The following is an 18,007-nucleotide window of genomic DNA, read 5'->3' as shown; positions in this document are numbered from 1 at the left end:
GCCGGGAATCGAACCTGGGACCCTGGAGCTGCGAAGCAACTGTGCTAATCACTGTGCTGCCCTATTGTCCGAGTCAGACGAGTTAGATGTCTGGGCAGCCTGGCTCACTGTGATTCATGTGGGGCATCATTTCTTTGGGCCATGTTTGGGTGGATTGTGATCTGGACCGTGCCCATCGATGGGAATCACCCCGTGATTCATTCCCAGTCAGTTCTCGGGAGAAACGGGCCCTATATGTACGCAATGGGGTCGATTCTCTGACTGTGCAGTGCCTGCCACAAATCTCACTATATCACAGAAATGGCGGAGGACCCCAAACGTGGTTTGCACTGGCACTGAACATGTGCCATTGTAGCAGACGTAATCTGGTCCACGCCCTGTCAGTTTGGCACTGACAAGGGGGTGGGCATGAATGAGGAGGGGCTTGAAAGGGGTGGGGCCTTCAAAAGTGTCAATGTCTACAATCTGAGGTGGCATGAGGGGGCAGATGAGGAACAGTTGAGGACTCTGGGTCTGTACTCGTTGGTGTTTAGAAGGATGAGGGGGGATCTTATTGAAACTTACAGGATACTGCGAGGCCGGAATAGAGTGGACGTGGAGAGGATGTTTCCACTTGTAGGAAAAACTAGAACCAGAGGACACCATCTCAGACTAAAGGGACGATCCTTTCAAACAGAGATGAGGAGAAATTTATTCAGCCAGAGGGTGGTGAATCTGTGGAAGGCTGTGAAAGTCAAATCACTGAGTGTCTTTAAGACAGAGATAGATAGGTTCTTGATTAATAAGGGGATCAGGGGTTATGGGGAGAAGGCAGGAGAATGAGGTGGAGAAAAATATCAGCCATGATTGAATGGCGGAGCAGACTCGATGGGCCGAGTGGCCTAATTCTACTCATATGTCTTATGGTGTTATGGAGGGTGCTCGGCACAGTGACTGTGGGGGTGGAGGGTGCTGGTTACAGTGACTGTGGGGGTGGAGGGTGCTGGTTACAGTGACTGTGGGGGGTGGAGGGTGCTGGTTACAGTGACTGTGGGGGTGGAGGGTGCTCGGCACAGTGACTGTGGGGATGGAGGGTGCTGGTTACAGTGACTGTGGGGATGGAGGGTGCTGGTTACATTGACTGTGGGGGTGGAGGGTGCTGGTTACAGTGACTGCGGGGGTGGAGGGTGCTGGTTACAGTGACTGTGGGGGTGGAGGGTGCTGGTTACAGTGACTGCGGGGGGTGGAGGGTGCTGGTTACAGTGACTGTGGGGGTGGAGGGTGCTGGTTACAGTGACTGTGGGGGTGGAGGGTGCTGGTTACAGTGACTGCGGGGGTGGAGGGTGCTCGGTACAGTGACTGTGGGGGTGGAGGGTGCTCGGCACAGTGACTGTGGGGGTGGAGGGTGCTGGTTACAGTGACTGTGGGGGTGGAGGGTGCTCGGCACAGTGACTGTGGGGGTGGAGGGTGCTGGTTACAGTGACTGTGGGGGTGGAGGGTGCTGGTTACAGTGACTGTGGGGGTGGAGGGTGCTGGTACAGTGACTGGGGGTGGAGGGTGCTGGTTACAGTGACTGTGGGGGTGGAGGGTGCTGGTTACAGTGACTGTGGGGGTGGAGGGTGCTGGTTACAGTGACTGTGGGGGTGGAGGGTGCTGGTTACAGTGACTGTGGGGGTGGAGGGTGCTGGTTACAGTGACTGTGGGGGTGGAGGGTGCTGGTTACAGTGACTGTGGGGGTGGAGGGTGCTGGTTACAGTGACTGTGGGGTGGAGGGTGCTGGTTACAGTGACTGCTGGGGGTGGAGGGTGCTGGTTACAGTGACTGTGGGGGTGGAGGGTGCTGGTTACAGTGACTGTGGGGGTGGAGGGTGCTGGTTACAGTGACTGTGGGGGTGGAGGGTGCTCGGCACAGTGACTGTGGGGGTGGAGGGTGCTGGTTACAGTGACTGTGGGGGTGGAGGGTGCTCGGCACAGTGACTGTGGGGGTGGAGGGTGCTGGTTACAGTGACTGTGGGGGTGGAGGGTGCTGGTTACAGTGACTGTGGGGGTGGAGGGTGCTGGTTACAGTGACTGTGGGGGTGGAGGGTGCTGGTTACAGTGACTGCGGGGTGGAGGGTGCTGGTTACAGTGACTGCGGGGGTGGAGGGTGCTGGTTACAGTGACTGTGGGGGTGGAGGGTGCTGGTTACAGTGACTGTGGGGGTGGAGGGTGCTGGTTACAGCGAATGCGAGGTGGATGGTGCTGGTTACAGCGAATGCGGGGTGGATGGTTCTGGTTACAGTGAATGCGGGGTGGATGGTTCTGGTTACAGTGAATGCGGGGGTGGAGGGTGCTGGTTACGGTGACTGCGGGGGTGGAGGGTGCTGGTTACAGCGAATGCGGGGGTGGATGGTGCTGGTTACAGCGAATGCGGGGGTGGATGGTGCTGGTTACAGCGAATGCGGGGGTGGAGGGTGCTGGTTACAGCGAATGCGAGGTGGATGGTGCTGGTTACAGCGAATGCGGGGGTGGAGGGTGCTCGGCCCAGAGCGATTGGCTTCCACACCGGGAATGCCGGACCGGTACAGTGTCCGGTGTGGAAGGACAGAGTGCTCCCACGGCACAGGCCCGCCCGCTGATCGGTGGGCCCCGATCGCAGCCCAGGCCACCGTGGGATCACCTCCCAGGGCCATATCCCCCCCACGCCTCCTCAGGAACCCCGGAGGCCGCCCACGCCACCAGGTCCTGCTGGTAAGGGACCTATTCCAATTTACGCCGGTTAAACTGGCAAAGAAGAGGCGGACCTCGGACCATCATTGGCTGGAGCATTCAGTTAGCCCCGGGGCCCATTGAGTCACGCTGGAACCCGCCATTCGGCTAATCGCTGGCTTTGAAAGCAGACCAAGCAGGCCAGCAGCACGGTTCAATTCCCATAACAGCCTCCCCGAACAGGCGGCGCCATGTGGCGACTAGGGGCTTTTCACAGTAACTTCATTGAAGCCTACTCGTGAAAATAAGCGATTTATCTTAATCTTATCATTCTCCGAGGCGTTTGCGCGACTCAAGCTGGGCCGATTTTTGGGGGTCCGGAGAATTTGGAGGACGGTGGGGGCAGGATTCATGCCGACCCCCGGCGATTCTCCGGCCTGGCGTGGGGGTTGGAGAATCCAGACGTAGGGAGCGATTCTCCCGACTTACGAAAAATCGGAGAATAGCGGGCGGCGTAAATTTTTACGGACACACTGGTCCGACGCCCTCCCGCTATTCTCCCCCCCCACGCCCGCCTCCCGACACGAATCGCTGCCTGCCGTTTTTTTACGGCTAGCAGCGATTCACTCCTGGCCGATGGGCCGATTTCCAAGGCCTTTACGGCCGTTTTTACAAGCGTAAAACACACCTGCTCTGACCGTTCGTAAAAATGGCCGTAAAGTCCCGTTCTCGGGAACCATGGCACCGATTGGCCAAGGGTGCCATGGGCCCGCGATCGGTGGGCACCGATCGCGGGCAGCGGGTACTTACCCCGCGCACTCTTTCTCCCTCCGCCGCCCCGCTGTATCCATTCGCGGGGCTGCTGAGGGACATACCGGCCCGCGCATGCGCGGGTTTCACGCATGCGCGGCTGACGTCATCTGACGCGTCAGCCATCGCTAATTTTGGCTTGCGGGCTTAACGAAATTCGTTAAGCCCGCGATGCCGGAGTTCACGACCGCGCCATGCTAGCCCCGACCGGGGAGATGAATCGGTTCCCGGTCGGGGGGGGACGGAGGCTGGCGTCAAACGCGCCCGTTTTTGACGCCAGCTTCCCGATTTTTCGTAACTCGGGAGAATCGCGCCCGCAATTTCCTGACTAACCAGTGTTTCCTTTTCTACTCTTTGTTTCTCCTTCAGGAATGTACCGACCCCTGCTGTGTAGCAGCAACATGTCAGCTAAAACCTGGTGCAAAGTGTTCCGACTTGAACCCCTGCTGTGATAAGTGTGACGTAAGATCTACTTAGATGCAGTTTGTCTGGTTTGTTTGTGCTCCGTCGCCCCCAGAACTGGGCCCGATGTCAAATCTGAAGCCCTCCCTCCTGTACGGTACCTCCAGCCTTCATTCAACTGCCCCGCCCTGTTTCCCGGGAATAATCCGGGGACTGCTGGCTCCAGCCCCCCACCCCCCCCCACCCCACACCCCAACCACCCACCCCCACACCCCCCACCCCACCCACCCCCACACCCTCCACCCCACCCCCCCCACCCCCCCACCCCCCACCCACCCCCCCCACCCTCCACCCCACACCCCCCCCACCCACCCCCACCCACCCCCACACCCCCCACCCCCCACCCCCCACCCCACCCCCCACCCTCCACCCCACCCACCCTCCACCCCCCACCCCCCACCCACCCCCCACCCACCCCCCCAACCCCCCCACCCCCACCACCCCCCCCCCCCCACCCACCCCCAGGTCTCTCTGCACAGCAGCATGCTTTAATGTTTTATTGTTTAAATAATAATCCCGTTTGCTGTTATTCCTACCAAAATGGATAACCTCACATTTGTCAACATTGTATTCCATCTGCAAGACCCTAACCCATTCACTTAACCTATCCAAATCCCTCTGCAGACTTCCGGTATCCTCTGCACTTTTCGCTTTACCACTCATCTTACTGTCATCTGCAAACTTGGACACATTGCCCTTGGTCCCCAACTCTAAATCATCTATGTAAACTGTGAACAATTGTGGGCCCAACACGGATCCCTGAGGGACACCACTAGCTACTGATTGCCAACCAGAGAAACGCCCATTAATCCCAACTCTTTGCTTTCTATTAATTAACCAATCCTCTATCCATGCTACTACTTTACCCTTAATGCCATGCATCTTTATCTTATGCAGCAACCTTTTGTGTGGCACCTTGTCAAAAGCTTTCTGGAAATCCAGATATACCACACCCATTGGCTCCCCGTTATCTACTGCACTGGTAATGTCCTCAAAAAATTCCACTAAATTAGTTAGGCATGACCTGCCCTTTATGAACAATTGCTGCGTCTGCCCAATGGGACAATTTCTATCCAGATGCCTCACTATTTCTTCCTTGATACTGTAATGGTTTCCAGCATCTTCCCCACTACCGACGTTAAGCTCACTGGCCTATAATTTCCTGCTCTCTGTCTACCTCCTTTTTTAAACAGTGGTGTCACGTTTGCTAATTTCCAATCCACCGGGACCACCCCAGAGTCTAGTGAATTTTGGTAAATTATCACTAGTGCATTTGCTATTTCCCTAGCCATCTCTTTTAGCACTCTGGGATGCATTCCATCAGGGCCAGGAGACTTGTCTACCTTTAGCCCCATTAGCTTGCCCATCACTACCTCCTTAGTGATAACAATCCTCTCAAGGTCCTCACCTGTCATAGCCTCATTTCTATCAGTCGCTGGCATGTTATTTGTGTCTCCCCCCTCTCACAGACACTCTCCCCCCCCCTCACACTCTCCCCCCTCTCACACTCTCCCCCCTCTCACTCTCCCCCTCTCACACTCTTCCCCCCTCTCACAGACACTCTCCCCCCTTTCACAGACACTCTCCCCCCTCTCACACACACTCTCCCCCCTCTCACACTCTCCCCCTCTCACACTCTCCCCCTCTCACACACACTCTCCCCCCTCTCACACTCTCCCCCCCTCTCACAGACACTCTCCCCCCTCTCACAGACACTCTCCCCCCTCACACACTCTCCCCCGCTCACACTCTCCCCCTCTCACACACACTCTCCCCCCCTCTCACACTCTCCCCCCTCTCACAGACACTCTCCCCCTCTCACACTCTCCCCCTCACACTCTCCCCCCTCTCACACTCTCCCCCTCTCACACACACTCCCCCCCCTCTCACACTCTCCCTCCTCTCACACTCTCCCCCCTCTCACACACACTCTCCCCCCTCTCACACTCTCCCCCCTCTCACAGACACTCCCCCCCTCTCACACTCTCCCTCCTCTCACACTCTCCCCCCTCTCACACTCTCCCCCCTCTCGCACTCTCCCCCCTCTCACACTCTCCCCCCTCTCACACTCTCCCCCCTCTCACAGACACTCTCCCCCCTCTCACAGACTCTCTCCCCCCTCTCACACTCTCCCTCCTCTCACACTCTCCCCCCTCTCGCACTCTCCCCCCTCTCACAGACACTCTCCCCCCTCTCACACTCTCCCCCCTCTCACACTCTCCCCCCTCTCACACTCTCCCCCCCTCTCACACACACTCTCCCCCCTCTCACACTCTTCCCCCCCTCTCACACTCTCCCCCCTCTCACACTCTCCCCCCTCTCACATTCTCCCCCCTCTCACAGACTCTCCCCCCTCTCACACTCTCCCCCCCCTCACACTCTTCCCCCCTCACACTCTCCCCCCTCTCACACTCTCCCCCCCTCTCACACTCTCCCCCCTCTCACTCTCCCCCCTCTCACACTCTCCCCCCCCTCTCACACACACTCTCCCCCCTCTCACACTCTCCCCCCTCTCACACTCTCCCCCCTCTCACACTCTCCCCCCTCTCACAGACTCTCCCCCCTCTCACACTCTCCCCCCTCTCACTCTTCCCCCCTCTCACTCTCCCCCCTCACACTCTCCCCCCCTCTCACACTCTCCCCCCTCTCACTCTCCCCCCTCTCACACTCTCCCCCTCTCACACTCTCCCCCCTCTCACACTCTCCCCCTCTCACACTCTCCCCCTCTCACACTCTCCCCCTCTCACACTCTCCCCCCTCTCACACTCTCCCCCCTCTCACACTCTCCCCCTCTCACAGACACTCTCCCCCCTCTCACACTCTCCCCCCTCTCACAGACACTCTCCCCCCCTCTCACACTCTCCCCCTCTCACACTCTCCCCCCTCTCACACTCTCCCCCCTCTCACAGACACTCTCCCCCCCTCTCACACTCTCCCCCCCTCTCACACTCTCCCCCCCCTCACACTCTCCCCCCTCTCACACTCTCCCCCCTCTCACACTCTCCCCCCTCTCACACTCTCCCCCCCTCTCACACTCTCCCCCCCTCTCACACTCTCCCCCCCTCTCACACTCTCCCCCCTCTCACACTCTCCCCCCTCTCACTCTCTACCCCCTCTCACAGACACTCTCCCCCCTCTCACACTCTCCCCCCCTCTCACTCTCTACCCCCTCACACACTCCCCCTCTCACACTCTCCCCCCTCTCACACTCTCCCCCTCTCACACTCTCCCCCCTCTCACACTCTCCCCCCTCTCACTCTCCCCCCCCTCTCACACTCTCCCCCCCTCTCACACTCTCCCCCCTCTCACACTCTCCCCCCCTCACACTCTCCCCTCTCACTCTCCCCCCTCTCACACTCTCCCCCCCTCTCACACTCTCCCCCCCCTCTCACACTCTCCCCCCCCTCACACTCTCCCCCCTCTCACACTCTCCGCCCTCTCACACTCTCCCCCTCTCACACTCTCCCCCCTCTCACACTCTCCCCCTCTCACACTCTCCCCCTCTCACACTCTCCCCCCTCTCACACTCTTCCCCCTCTCACACTCTCCACCCTGTCACACTCTCCCCCCTCTCACACTCTCCCCCCTCTCACACTCTCCCCCCTCTCACACTCTCCCCCCCCTCACACTCTCCCCCTCTCACACTCTCCCCCCTCTCACACTCCCCCCCCCTCTCACACTCTCCCCCCCTCTCACACTCTCCCCGCCTCTCACACTCTCCCCCCTCTCACAGACACTCTCCCCCCTCACACTCTCCCCCCCTCTCACTCTCTCCCCCCTCACACACACTCCCCCTCTCACACTCTCCCCCCTCTCACACTCTCCCCCCTCTCACACTTCTCCCCCCCTCTCACTCTCCCCCCCTCCACACTCTCCCCCCTCTCACACTCTCCACCCCTCTCACACTCCCCCCCTCTCACACTCTCCCCCCTCCCACAGACACTCTCCCCCCTCTCACACTCTTCCCCCCCTCTCACTCTCCCCCCCCTCACACTCTCCCCCCTCTCACACTCCCCCCCCACAGACACTCTCCCCCCTCTCACAGACACTCTCCCCCCTCTCACACTCTCCCCCCTCTCACTCTCCCCCCTCTCACCTCTTCCCACTCTCACAGACACTCTCCCCACCACCCGTTGCACAGACCTCTCCCCCCTCTCACCACACTCTCCCCACCTCTCACACCTCCCCCCTCTCACACTCTCCCCCTCTCACACACACTCCCCCCCCCTCTCACACTCCTCCCCCCCTCTCACAGACACTCTCCCCCCTCTCACAGACACTCTCCCCCCTCACACACTCTCCCCCGCTCACACTCTCCCCCTCTCACACACACTCTCCCCCCCCTCTCACACTCTCCCCCCTCTCACAGACACTCTCCCCCTCTCACACTCTCCCCCTCACACTCTCCCCCCTCTCACACTCTCCCCCTCTCACACACACTCCCCCCCCCCTCTCACACTCTCCCTCCTCTCACACTCTCCCCCCTCTCACACACACTCTCCTCCCCCCTCTCACACTCTCCCCCCTCTCACAGACACTCCCCCCTCTCACACTCTCCCTCCTCTCACACTCTCCCCCCTCTCACACTCTCCCCCCTCTCGCACTCTCCCCCTCTCACACTCTCCCCCCTCTCACACTCTCCCCCCTCTCACAGACACTCTCCCCCCTCTCACAGACTCTCTCCCCCCTCTCACACTCTCCCTCCTCTCACACTCTCCCCCCTCTCACACTCTCCCCCCTCTCACAGACACTCTCCCCCTCTCACACTCTCCCCCCTCTCACACTCTCCCCCCTCTCACACTCTCCCCCCCCCTCTCACACACACTCTCCCCCCTCCTCACACTCTCCCCCCCTCTCACACACACTTTCCCCCCTCTCACACTCTCCCCCCTCTCACCTCTCCCCCCTCTCACATCTCCCCCCTCTCACAGACTCTCCCCCCTCTCACACTCTCCCCCTCTCACACTCTCCCCCCTCTCACACTCCTCCCCCCTCTCACACTCCCCCCCTCTCACCTCTCCCCCCTCTCACACACATCTCCCCCCTCTCACACTCTCCCCCCTCTCACACTCTCCCCCTCTCACACTCTCCCCCCTCTCACACTCTCCCCCCTCTCACACTCTCCCCCCTCTCACACTCTCCCCCCCTCACTCTGCCCCCCTCATCACTCTCCCCCCGCTCACCCTCCTCCCCCCCTCTCACACTCTCACCCTCCACTCTCCACCTCGTCACTCGTCTCCCCCTCTCCCCCTCACACTCTCCCCCCTCTCACACTCCCCCCTCTCACACTCTCCCCCTCTCACACTCTCCCCCTCTCACACTCTCCCCCCTCTCACCCTCTCCCCCCCTCTCACACTCTCCCCCTCTCACAGACACTCTCCCCCTCTCACACTCTCCCCCTCTCACAGACACTCTCCCCCCCTCACACTCTCCCCCTCTCACTCTCCCCCCTCTCACACCTCCCCCCCTCTCACAGACACTCTCCCCCCCTCTCACACTCTCCCCCCTCTCACCCTCCCCCCTCCACACTCTCCCCCCTCCTCTTCCCCCCTCTCACACTCTCCCCCCCTCTCACACTCTCCCCCCCTCTCACACTCTCCCCCCACCCCCCTCTCACACTCTCCCCCGCTCCCCCCTCTCACACTCTCCCCCCTCGTCATCTCTACCCCCTCTCACAGACACTCTCCCCCCCTCTCACCTCCCCCCCCTCTCACTCTCTACCCCCCACACACACACTCCCCTCTCACACTCTCCCCCCTCTCACACTCTCTCCCCCTCTCACACTCTCCCCCCTCTCCACACTCTCCCCCCCTCTCACGCTCTCCCCCCCCTCTCACACTCTCCCCCCTCTCACACTCTCCCCCCTCTCACACTCTCCCCCCCTCACACTCTCCCCTCTCACTCGCTCCCCCCTCTCACACTCTCCCCCCTCTCACACTTCCCCCCCCCTCTCACACTCTCCCCCCCCTCACACTCTCCCCCCTCTCACACTCTCCCCCCTCTCACACTCTCCCCCTCTCACACTCTCCCCCCTCTCACACTCTCCCCCTCTCACACTCTCCCCCTCTCACACTCTCTCTCCCCCCTCTCACCTCTTCCCCCTCTCACACTCTCCCCCCTCTCACACTCTCCCCCCTCTCACACTCTCCCCCCTCTCACACTCTCACCCCCTCTCACACTCCTCCCCACACTCTCCCCCCTCACACTCTCCCCCTCTCACACGCTCCCCCCTCTCACACTCTCCCCCCTCTCACACTCTCCCCCGCCTCTCACACTCTTCCCCCTCTCACAGACACTCTCCCCCCTCACACTCTCCCCCCCCTCTCACTCTCTCCCCCCCTCACACAACAACTCCCCTCTCATCACAGCTCCTCCCCCCTCTCACACTCTCCACCCCCTCTCACACTCTCCCCCCCTCTCACTCTCCCCCCCTCTCTCAACACTCTCCCCCCTCTCACACACATCTCCCCCGTCTCGACACCTGCCCCCCCGCTCCACAGACCCCATCTCCACCGACCTCGCCCCCTCTCAAACTCTTCCCCCCCCTCTCACTCCTCCTCTCCCCCCTCAAACTCTCGTCCCCCTCTCACACGCCCCCCCCCCACAGACACTCTCCCCCTCTCACAGAACACTCTCAAGCCCCCTCTCACACTCTCCCCCCATCTCACAGACACGCTCCCCCCTCTCACACTCTCACCCCTCTCACCTCTCTCCCCCTCTCACACTCTCCCCCCTCGCACACTCTCCCCCCTCTCACACTCTCCCCCCCTCACACTCTCCCCCCTCTCACACTCTCCCCCCTCTCACACTCTCCCCCTCTCACACTCTCCCCCCTCTCACACTCTCCCCCCTCTCATACTCTCCCCCCTCTCACAGACACTCTCCCCCCTCTCACACTCTTCCCCCCCTCTCACACTCTCCCCCTCTCACACTCTCCCCCCTCTCACACTCTCCCCCCTCTCATACTCTCCCCCCTCTCACAGACACTCTCCCCCTCTCTCACAGACACTCAAAGGGACCATTTAGCTTTTTCAATCCACCTACCCTGCACATCTTTGGGTTGTGGGGGCGAAACCCACGCAAACACAGGGAGAATGTGCAAACTCCACACGGACAGTGACCCAGAGCCGGGATTGAACCTGGGACCTTTGTGCCATAAGGCAGCAGTGCTAACCCATTGCGCCGCCGTGCTGCCCGTCAAAGGGGAATCTTGGGTATTCGTCAACAATGTTGAGGAAGTACACGTTACAGTCAGTGGAGGGGAGGGGCCCTTTGAAGTCGATGCTGAGGCGCTCAAAGGGGCGAGAGGCCTTTATCAGGTGTGCTCTGTCTGGCTGATAGAAGTGCGGTTTGCACTCCACGCAGACCTGGCAGTCCCAGTGTGGTGAATGCGATTGCGCGATTCACACTGCTAATAATAATATCGCTCTGTCTCCTGTGTGAATTTGTAAAGTGCTATTGCACTAGCCGGCCACCAGAGGGAGTCACTCTGGGAGTGCTCGAGAGTTGTACCAGGGGTCCTCCCTGGGCTCTGCCCAGAGCTCCTCCCCTGGGACCGATGTATAAAGATCCGTGCCAAAGAGCCAGCCCACCAGTTCAACTGGAGTTGAACAACGATGAACAGGCTGGCTCCGTTGTAAGTACATTAAAGCCTCTTTTCAGATCCAACTCCACGTGTTCGCTGAATTGTTGGTCCCAACAATTTAATGTACTTAGGAAGCTGCCGAAGTAAAGCATGGAATCCGCTCTCAAACCAGAACGTCTAGAACTCGACCCGCAGGATGCAGAGGCAAAGGAAATTTTTTGCCACTGGCTGAAATGTTTTAAAGCCTACCTGGCAGCAGCCAGCACCGCTGAAACTACAGAAGAACAAAAGCTCAGCCTACTGCACGCGAGGGTAAGCCACAGAATTTCTACACAGTTAAATCCAGCTGATTCTTACACCGCAGCGCTGGAGATCCTGGACAAAATGTATGTTAGGCCTATGAACAAAGTTTTTGCCCGTCATGTACTCACGATTCGCCGACAACGACCTACGGAGACGTTAGCAGAATTCGCCCGCGAACTTAATAATCTGTGAAATGACTGTAATTATCAGGCTGTGACCGCGGCCGAGCATAGGGAGCTTGCTGTGTGGGACGTTTTCGTAGCGGGCCTCAGATCCAGCTACGTGCGCCAGAGACTATTAGAAAACGGGCCCCAGAGCTTAAACGCGACTGTGGAGGCTACTATTACAATGGAAGTCTCCTTCCGCAGTCTCACCTCATTCCCCGCGGACCCCGCTGCCCCCTCATGGGTCCCCGACCTGAGAACCCCCCAAGCCTGTGCCGCGCGGCCCCCCAGCTACCGCGCCCCCACAAGCAGCTACTCAGCAGCCCCAGCCTGCCATTTCTGCGGGCAGAGTCAGCACCCGCGGCAGCACTGCCCAGCTCGATCCGCCACCTGCAGCAGCTGCGGGAAGAAAGGCCACTTCGCCAAAGTGTGCCTCGGGAGGAGGGCCCCAGTCTCAAACTCACAGACGGTTAAACCACACCGCTCCCAGCACCAGCAGGCCCGCGGGACCCAAAACGCTGCGGCCTACACTCAGGCTCCGCCCCCTCCCACAACGTGCGATCCATGGGGGCCGCCATCTTGGCAAACCCCCACCACGCGGCCGGCCACGTGCGTCCCATGGGGGCCGCCATCTTGGACGCCATCTTCATCGCCACCCGCCACGTGTGATCCACGGACGCTAGCGGCATCCCCAGATCCCAGCTCATCGGAAGAGTACGACCTCCCCGGGCAGTCGCCATATGGCCCACAACTCAACGCTGTGTTCCTACACCAAGCTCGCCAGAACACACCGCCGTCTACTCGACCGGACACCCCAGCAACAGGACACGACTCCTCCGGGCAAAGCGGCCCGCAACTCAACACGGTCACCCTCGACCAATCCCGCCCCAAGCATCTGCGAAGTTCGATGGCGGAGGTCCTGATCAACGGGTACAGCATGCCGTGCCTCTTCGACTCCGGGAGCACAGAGAGCTTCATACACCCCGAGCTGGTAAGACGCTGTTCGCTCCCTGTTTACCCAGTAAGCCAAACTATCGCCCTCGCTTCGGGCTCCCATTCCGTACAGATCCAAGGCCGCACTACAGCGACACTAACAATTCGAGGCGCAAGTTACTCCAAATTCAAACTCTATGTCCTACCCGACCTCTGCGCACCACTTCTCTTAGGCCTGGATTTCCAGGCGAACCTCAAGATTCTCACCCTCAACTTCGGCGGGCCCCTGCCCCCACTCACTATCTGCAGCTTAGCCACGCTGCGCATCGTCCCCTCTTCGCCAATCTCACTCCAGATTGCAAGCCAGTAGCCACCCGCAGCAGGCGATACAGCCTACAGGATAGGGCCTTCATCCGAGCCGAGGTCCGAAGGCTGCTCAGTGAGGGGATCATAGAGGCCAGTAACAGTCACTGGAGAATTCAGGTGGTGGTCATCAAGACCGGGGAAAAATTCCGCATGGTCGTCGATTATAGCCAGACGATCAATCGATTTACGCTCCTCGACGCGTACCCACTCCCCAGAATTGCAGACATGGTTAACCAGATCGCCCAATATCGGGTATTTTCCACGGTGGATCTGAAGTCTGCATACCACCAGCTCCCAATCCGCCCGGAGGACCGCCACTTCACGGCGTTCGAGGCCGATGGCCGCCTCTTCCAATTCCTCCGGGGTCCCTTCGGCGTCACTAACGGGTTTCGGTGTTCCAACGAGCAATGGACCGAATGGTAGACCAGTACGGGCTGCGGGCCACGTTTCCGTACCTGGATAATGTTACTTACTGCGGCCACGACCAGTAGGACCACGACGCCAACCTCCACCGTTTTCTCCAGACGGCACAAAAATTTAATCTCACATATAACAAGGAGAAATGCGTTTTCCGCACAAACAGGCTTGCCATCCTCGGCTACGTCGTGGAGAACGGAGTCCTGAGCCCAGACCCGGACCGCATCTTATAACTCCCTCTCCCTCACAGCCCCAGGGCCCTCAAACGTTGCCTGGGGCTCTTCTCGTACTACACCCAGTGGGTCCCTCAATATGCGGACAAAGCCCGCCCACTCTTCAAGGTCACACTATTTCCCCTGTCGGCTGAGGCGCGCCAGGCCTTCATCTGCATCAAGGAGGACATCGCCAAAGCAGCCATGCGGGCGGTGGATGAATCCATCCCCTTCCAGGTTGAGAGCGACGCCTCAGAGGTAGCTCTAGCAGCCACTTTAAACCAGGCAGGGAGGCCCGTTGCATTTTTCTCCCGCACCCTCTCCGCTTCAGAACTCCGACACTCCTCAGTCGAGAAGGAAGCACAAGCCATCGTGGAGGCTGTCCGACACTGGAGGCACTACCTCGCAGGTAGGAGGTTCACCCTCATCACTGACCAACGGTCGGTCGCCTTCATGTTTAACAACTCGCAAAAGGGCAAAATTAAAAACGATTAAATTCTTCGGTGGAGGATCGAACTCTCCACCTACAACTACGATATCAAATATCGACCGGGGAAGCTCAACGAGCCCTCGGATGCCCTATCCCGCGGGACATGCGCCAGCGCGCAAATCAGCCGCCTGAAAGCCATCCACGTTGACCTCTGCCATCCAGGGGTCACCCAGCTCGCCCACTACATCAGAGCCCGTAACCTGCCTTTCTCCAACGAGGAGGTAAAAGCTGTCACCAGGGACTGCCCGATCTGTGCGGAGTTGCAAACCGCACTTCTATAGGCCAGACAGGGCCCACCTGGTCAAAGCTTCTAGGCCCTTTGAACGCCTCGCGATCGTTTTCAAAGGGCCACTCCCCTCCACTAACAAAAATATTTGTTTCCTCAGCATCATCGACGAATTCTCCCGATTCCCCTTCGCCATCCCATGTCCCGATATGACCTCCCACACAGTCATTAGGGCCCTGCATAGTGTCTTCACCCTGTTCGGTTTCCCCAACTACGTGCACAGCGACCGGGGGTCGTCGTTTATGAGTGACGAGCTGCGCCAGTACCTGCTCGACAACGGCGTCGGCTCGAGCAGGACTACCAGCTACAACCCCAGGGGGAACGGACAGGTGGAGAGGGAGAACGCGACGGTCTGGAAGACAGTCCTACTGACCCTCAGGTCCAGAAAGCTCCAAGTCTCCCAATGGCAAGAAGTCCTCCCAGACGCGCTCCATGCAATTAGATCGCTCCTCTGCACAGCGACCAATCAAACCCCTCACGAGCGGCTCTTAATTTTTTCCAGGGGCACTACCACAGGGGCCTCACTTCCGGCGTGGCTGAGGACACCAGGCCCGGTCCTCCTGAGGAAGCACGTCAGGGCGCACAAGACCGACCCTCTTTTTGAGAAGGTGCGCCTGCTCCATTCCAACCCCCAGTACGCATTTGTCGAGTACCCGGACGGTCGCCAGGACACAGTATCCCTCCAGGATCTGGCACCCGCTGGATCCAGCCTCCCCCCTACCCCCACCGAGGAACCCTCCTCCTCGCCATCCATGCGGCAGCCCCCTCGCGCCCCCGACCACGCAAGCTTACCTCACCAGTCCCGGGCGCAAGCGCCAGCCCGACCCCCGCGCCCCCAGTCTCCAGACGACCAGGAGGTGTATGAGGCCCGGACAAGACCGGCCCCGGAGTCGGCCACCGTACCCCCAGACCTCGACACCCACCCAGCCATCGCCAGAGGCTGCAACCCTGGTGCTCCGCAGATCAACGAGGACAATTCGCCCACCGGACAGACTGTCTCTTTGAGCCACCACCCCCGCCGGACTTGATTTTTTTTGCAGGGGGTGAGTGTGGTGAATGCGATCGTACGATTCACACTGTTATTAGTAATATCGCTCTACGGACACATGTCGGCTATTTATATATTGTAAAGTGCTATTGCACTAACTGACCACCAGAGGGAGTCGCTCTAGGAGTGCTCAAGAGTTGTACCAGGGCTCCTTCCTTGGCTCCGCCCAGAGCTCCTCCCCCTGGGACCGATGTATAAAGATCCGTGCCAGAGAGCCAGCCCACCAGTTCAACTGGAGTTCAACGACGAAGAGGCTGGCTCCGTTGTAAGTACATTAAAGCCTCTTTTCAGATCTAACTACACGTGTTCGCTAAATTGATGGTCCCAACACCCTGGTCACGGTCCTGACCTCCTCGATGGAGTAATGCAGGTTGCGAGCATTGATAAAGTGAAAAAATGGGTGACCCCCGGGTGACAGAGGTCATTATGGAGAGCCCGGAGTCAGTCCACTTGTGCGCTGGCACATGTACTGCGGGATAGGGAATCTGGTGACTCATGGAGCTTCCCAGGTCAATACAAGATATCGTAGTTGTGGGTGGAGAGCTCGATCATCCACCTCAGAATCTTGTCGTTCCTGATTTTGCCCCGCTGTGTGTTATTAAACATGAAGGCAACCGACTGTTGGTCAGTGAGGAGAGTGAATCTCCTGTTGGCCAGGTAATGCCTCCAATGTCACACAGTTTCCACAATGGCTTGGGTTTCCTTTTCGACAGTGGAGTGTCGAATTTCTGAGGCATGGAGGGTCCGGGAGAAGAAAGCCACGGGGCTGCCCGCCTGGTTGGGGGTAGCGGCCAGAGCAAAGTCCGATGCATCGCTTTCCACCTGGAATGGAATGGACCCGTCCACAACGTGCATTGTGGCTTTGGCAATATCTGCCTTGATGCGGTTGAAGGCCAGGCGGGTCTCAGCTGTCAGGGGGGAAACTGGTGGATTTAATAAGTGGGCGGGCCTTGTCCGTATAATTGGGGACCCACTGGGTATAGTAAGTGAAGACCCCCAGGCATCTCTTCAGGGCCTTGGGGCAGTGGGGGAGGGGGAGTTCCAGGAGGGGGCGCATGCGGTTGGGGTCAAGCGGGTTGTGCGGAAAACGCATTTTTCCTTATTATAGGTGAGATTAAGGAATTTAGCGGTGTGGAGGAAATGCCGGAGGATTTTGTCATAGTCCTGCTGGTCATGGCCGCAGATGGTGACATTATCTAGGTACGGGAACGTGGCCTGCAGCCCGTACTGGTCAACCATTCGGTCCATTTCTCGCTGGAAGACCGAGACCCCATTGGTGACGCCGAATGGAACCCTGAGGAAGTGATAGAGGCGGCCATCTGCCTCAAAGGCAGTATATTTAGGCAATGCATTGAGGCAGCACGGTAGCATTGTGGATAGCACAATCGCTTCACAGCTCCAGGGTCCCAGGTTCAATTCCGGTTTGGGTCACTGTCTGTGCGGAGTCTGCACATCCTCCCTGTGTGTGCGTGGGTTTCCTCCGGGTGCTCCGGTTTCCTCCCACAGTCACAAAGACGTGCAGGTTAGGTGGATTGGCCATGATTAATTGCCCTTAGTGTCCAAAATTGCCCTTAGTGGTGGGTGGGGTTACTGGGTTATGGGGATAGGGTGGAGGGGTTGTCCTTGGGTAGGGTGCTCTTTCCAAGAGCCGGTGCAGACTCGATGGGCCGAATGGCCTCCTTCTCCATTGTAAATTCTATGATTGGCAGTCCTCCAGTCGGTTAGGGAGCTGGTGGTACGCGGACTTCAAATCAACTGTGGAGAAGACTCGATACTGCGCAATCTGATTGACCATGTCAGACATGCGGGAGAGGGGGTACGCATCCGGTTGATGGTCTGACTGTATTCGATGACAATCCGATGCTTCGCCCCAGACAATGCCTTGTACAGTAAGGGTCGCCACGCAGTACCCCCGGATTTCTACTGGATCAGGAAGCCAGGGAGATTTTCTGGGTCGCGTATAAAATTAGGGTTTGCTGGGGGAGGTGGTGGGTGGGGGGTTGCTGGTGGGGGGAGTGGGTGTTGCTGGGGGGGGGGGGTTGCTGAGGTGCTGCTGGAGGGGTATGGGGGGATTGCTGGGGGGGGGGGGGAGTGGGTGTTGCTGGGGGGGGGGGGGGTACCCAGGCTGTGCTGGGTGGGGCTTTCTTTGTGAAGTTTGTGATGGTGGAGGTCCTGTGGGGGGGGGGGGATGTTTTTGGGGGGCAGGGCTGGGGTGCACAGGTAGGTACAGCCCGTGGAGTGGGGGAGGTTCAGTGTGGGGTTGTT

The 18,007-nt window shown here is 59.2% G+C and overlaps 1 protein-coding gene across 4 annotated transcripts in view; it reads left to right on the top strand.

Annotated features, from left to right (window-relative positions):
- The window catches only part of LOC119963793 (disintegrin and metalloproteinase domain-containing protein 12-like), a 701,497-nt gene that overhangs the window by 596,078 nt on the left and 87,412 nt on the right, over positions 1 to 18,007 (top strand). For all 4 annotated transcript variants that reach the window (XM_038793080.1, XM_038793079.1, XM_038793078.1 and 1 more), the window contains one exon: positions 3,846 to 3,938. In XM_038793080.1, coding sequence (XP_038649008.1) covers positions 3,846 to 3,938 — 93 coding nt within the window. The remainder of the gene's footprint in view (positions 1 to 3,845; positions 3,939 to 18,007) is intronic.

The sequence above is a fragment of the Scyliorhinus canicula genome, chromosome 3 (assembly GCF_902713615.1).
Source record: "Scyliorhinus canicula chromosome 3, sScyCan1.1, whole genome shotgun sequence".
Classification (NCBI taxonomy): domain Eukaryota; kingdom Metazoa; phylum Chordata; class Chondrichthyes; order Carcharhiniformes; family Scyliorhinidae; genus Scyliorhinus; species Scyliorhinus canicula.
This window is presented reverse-complemented; position numbering and strand designations above follow the sequence as displayed.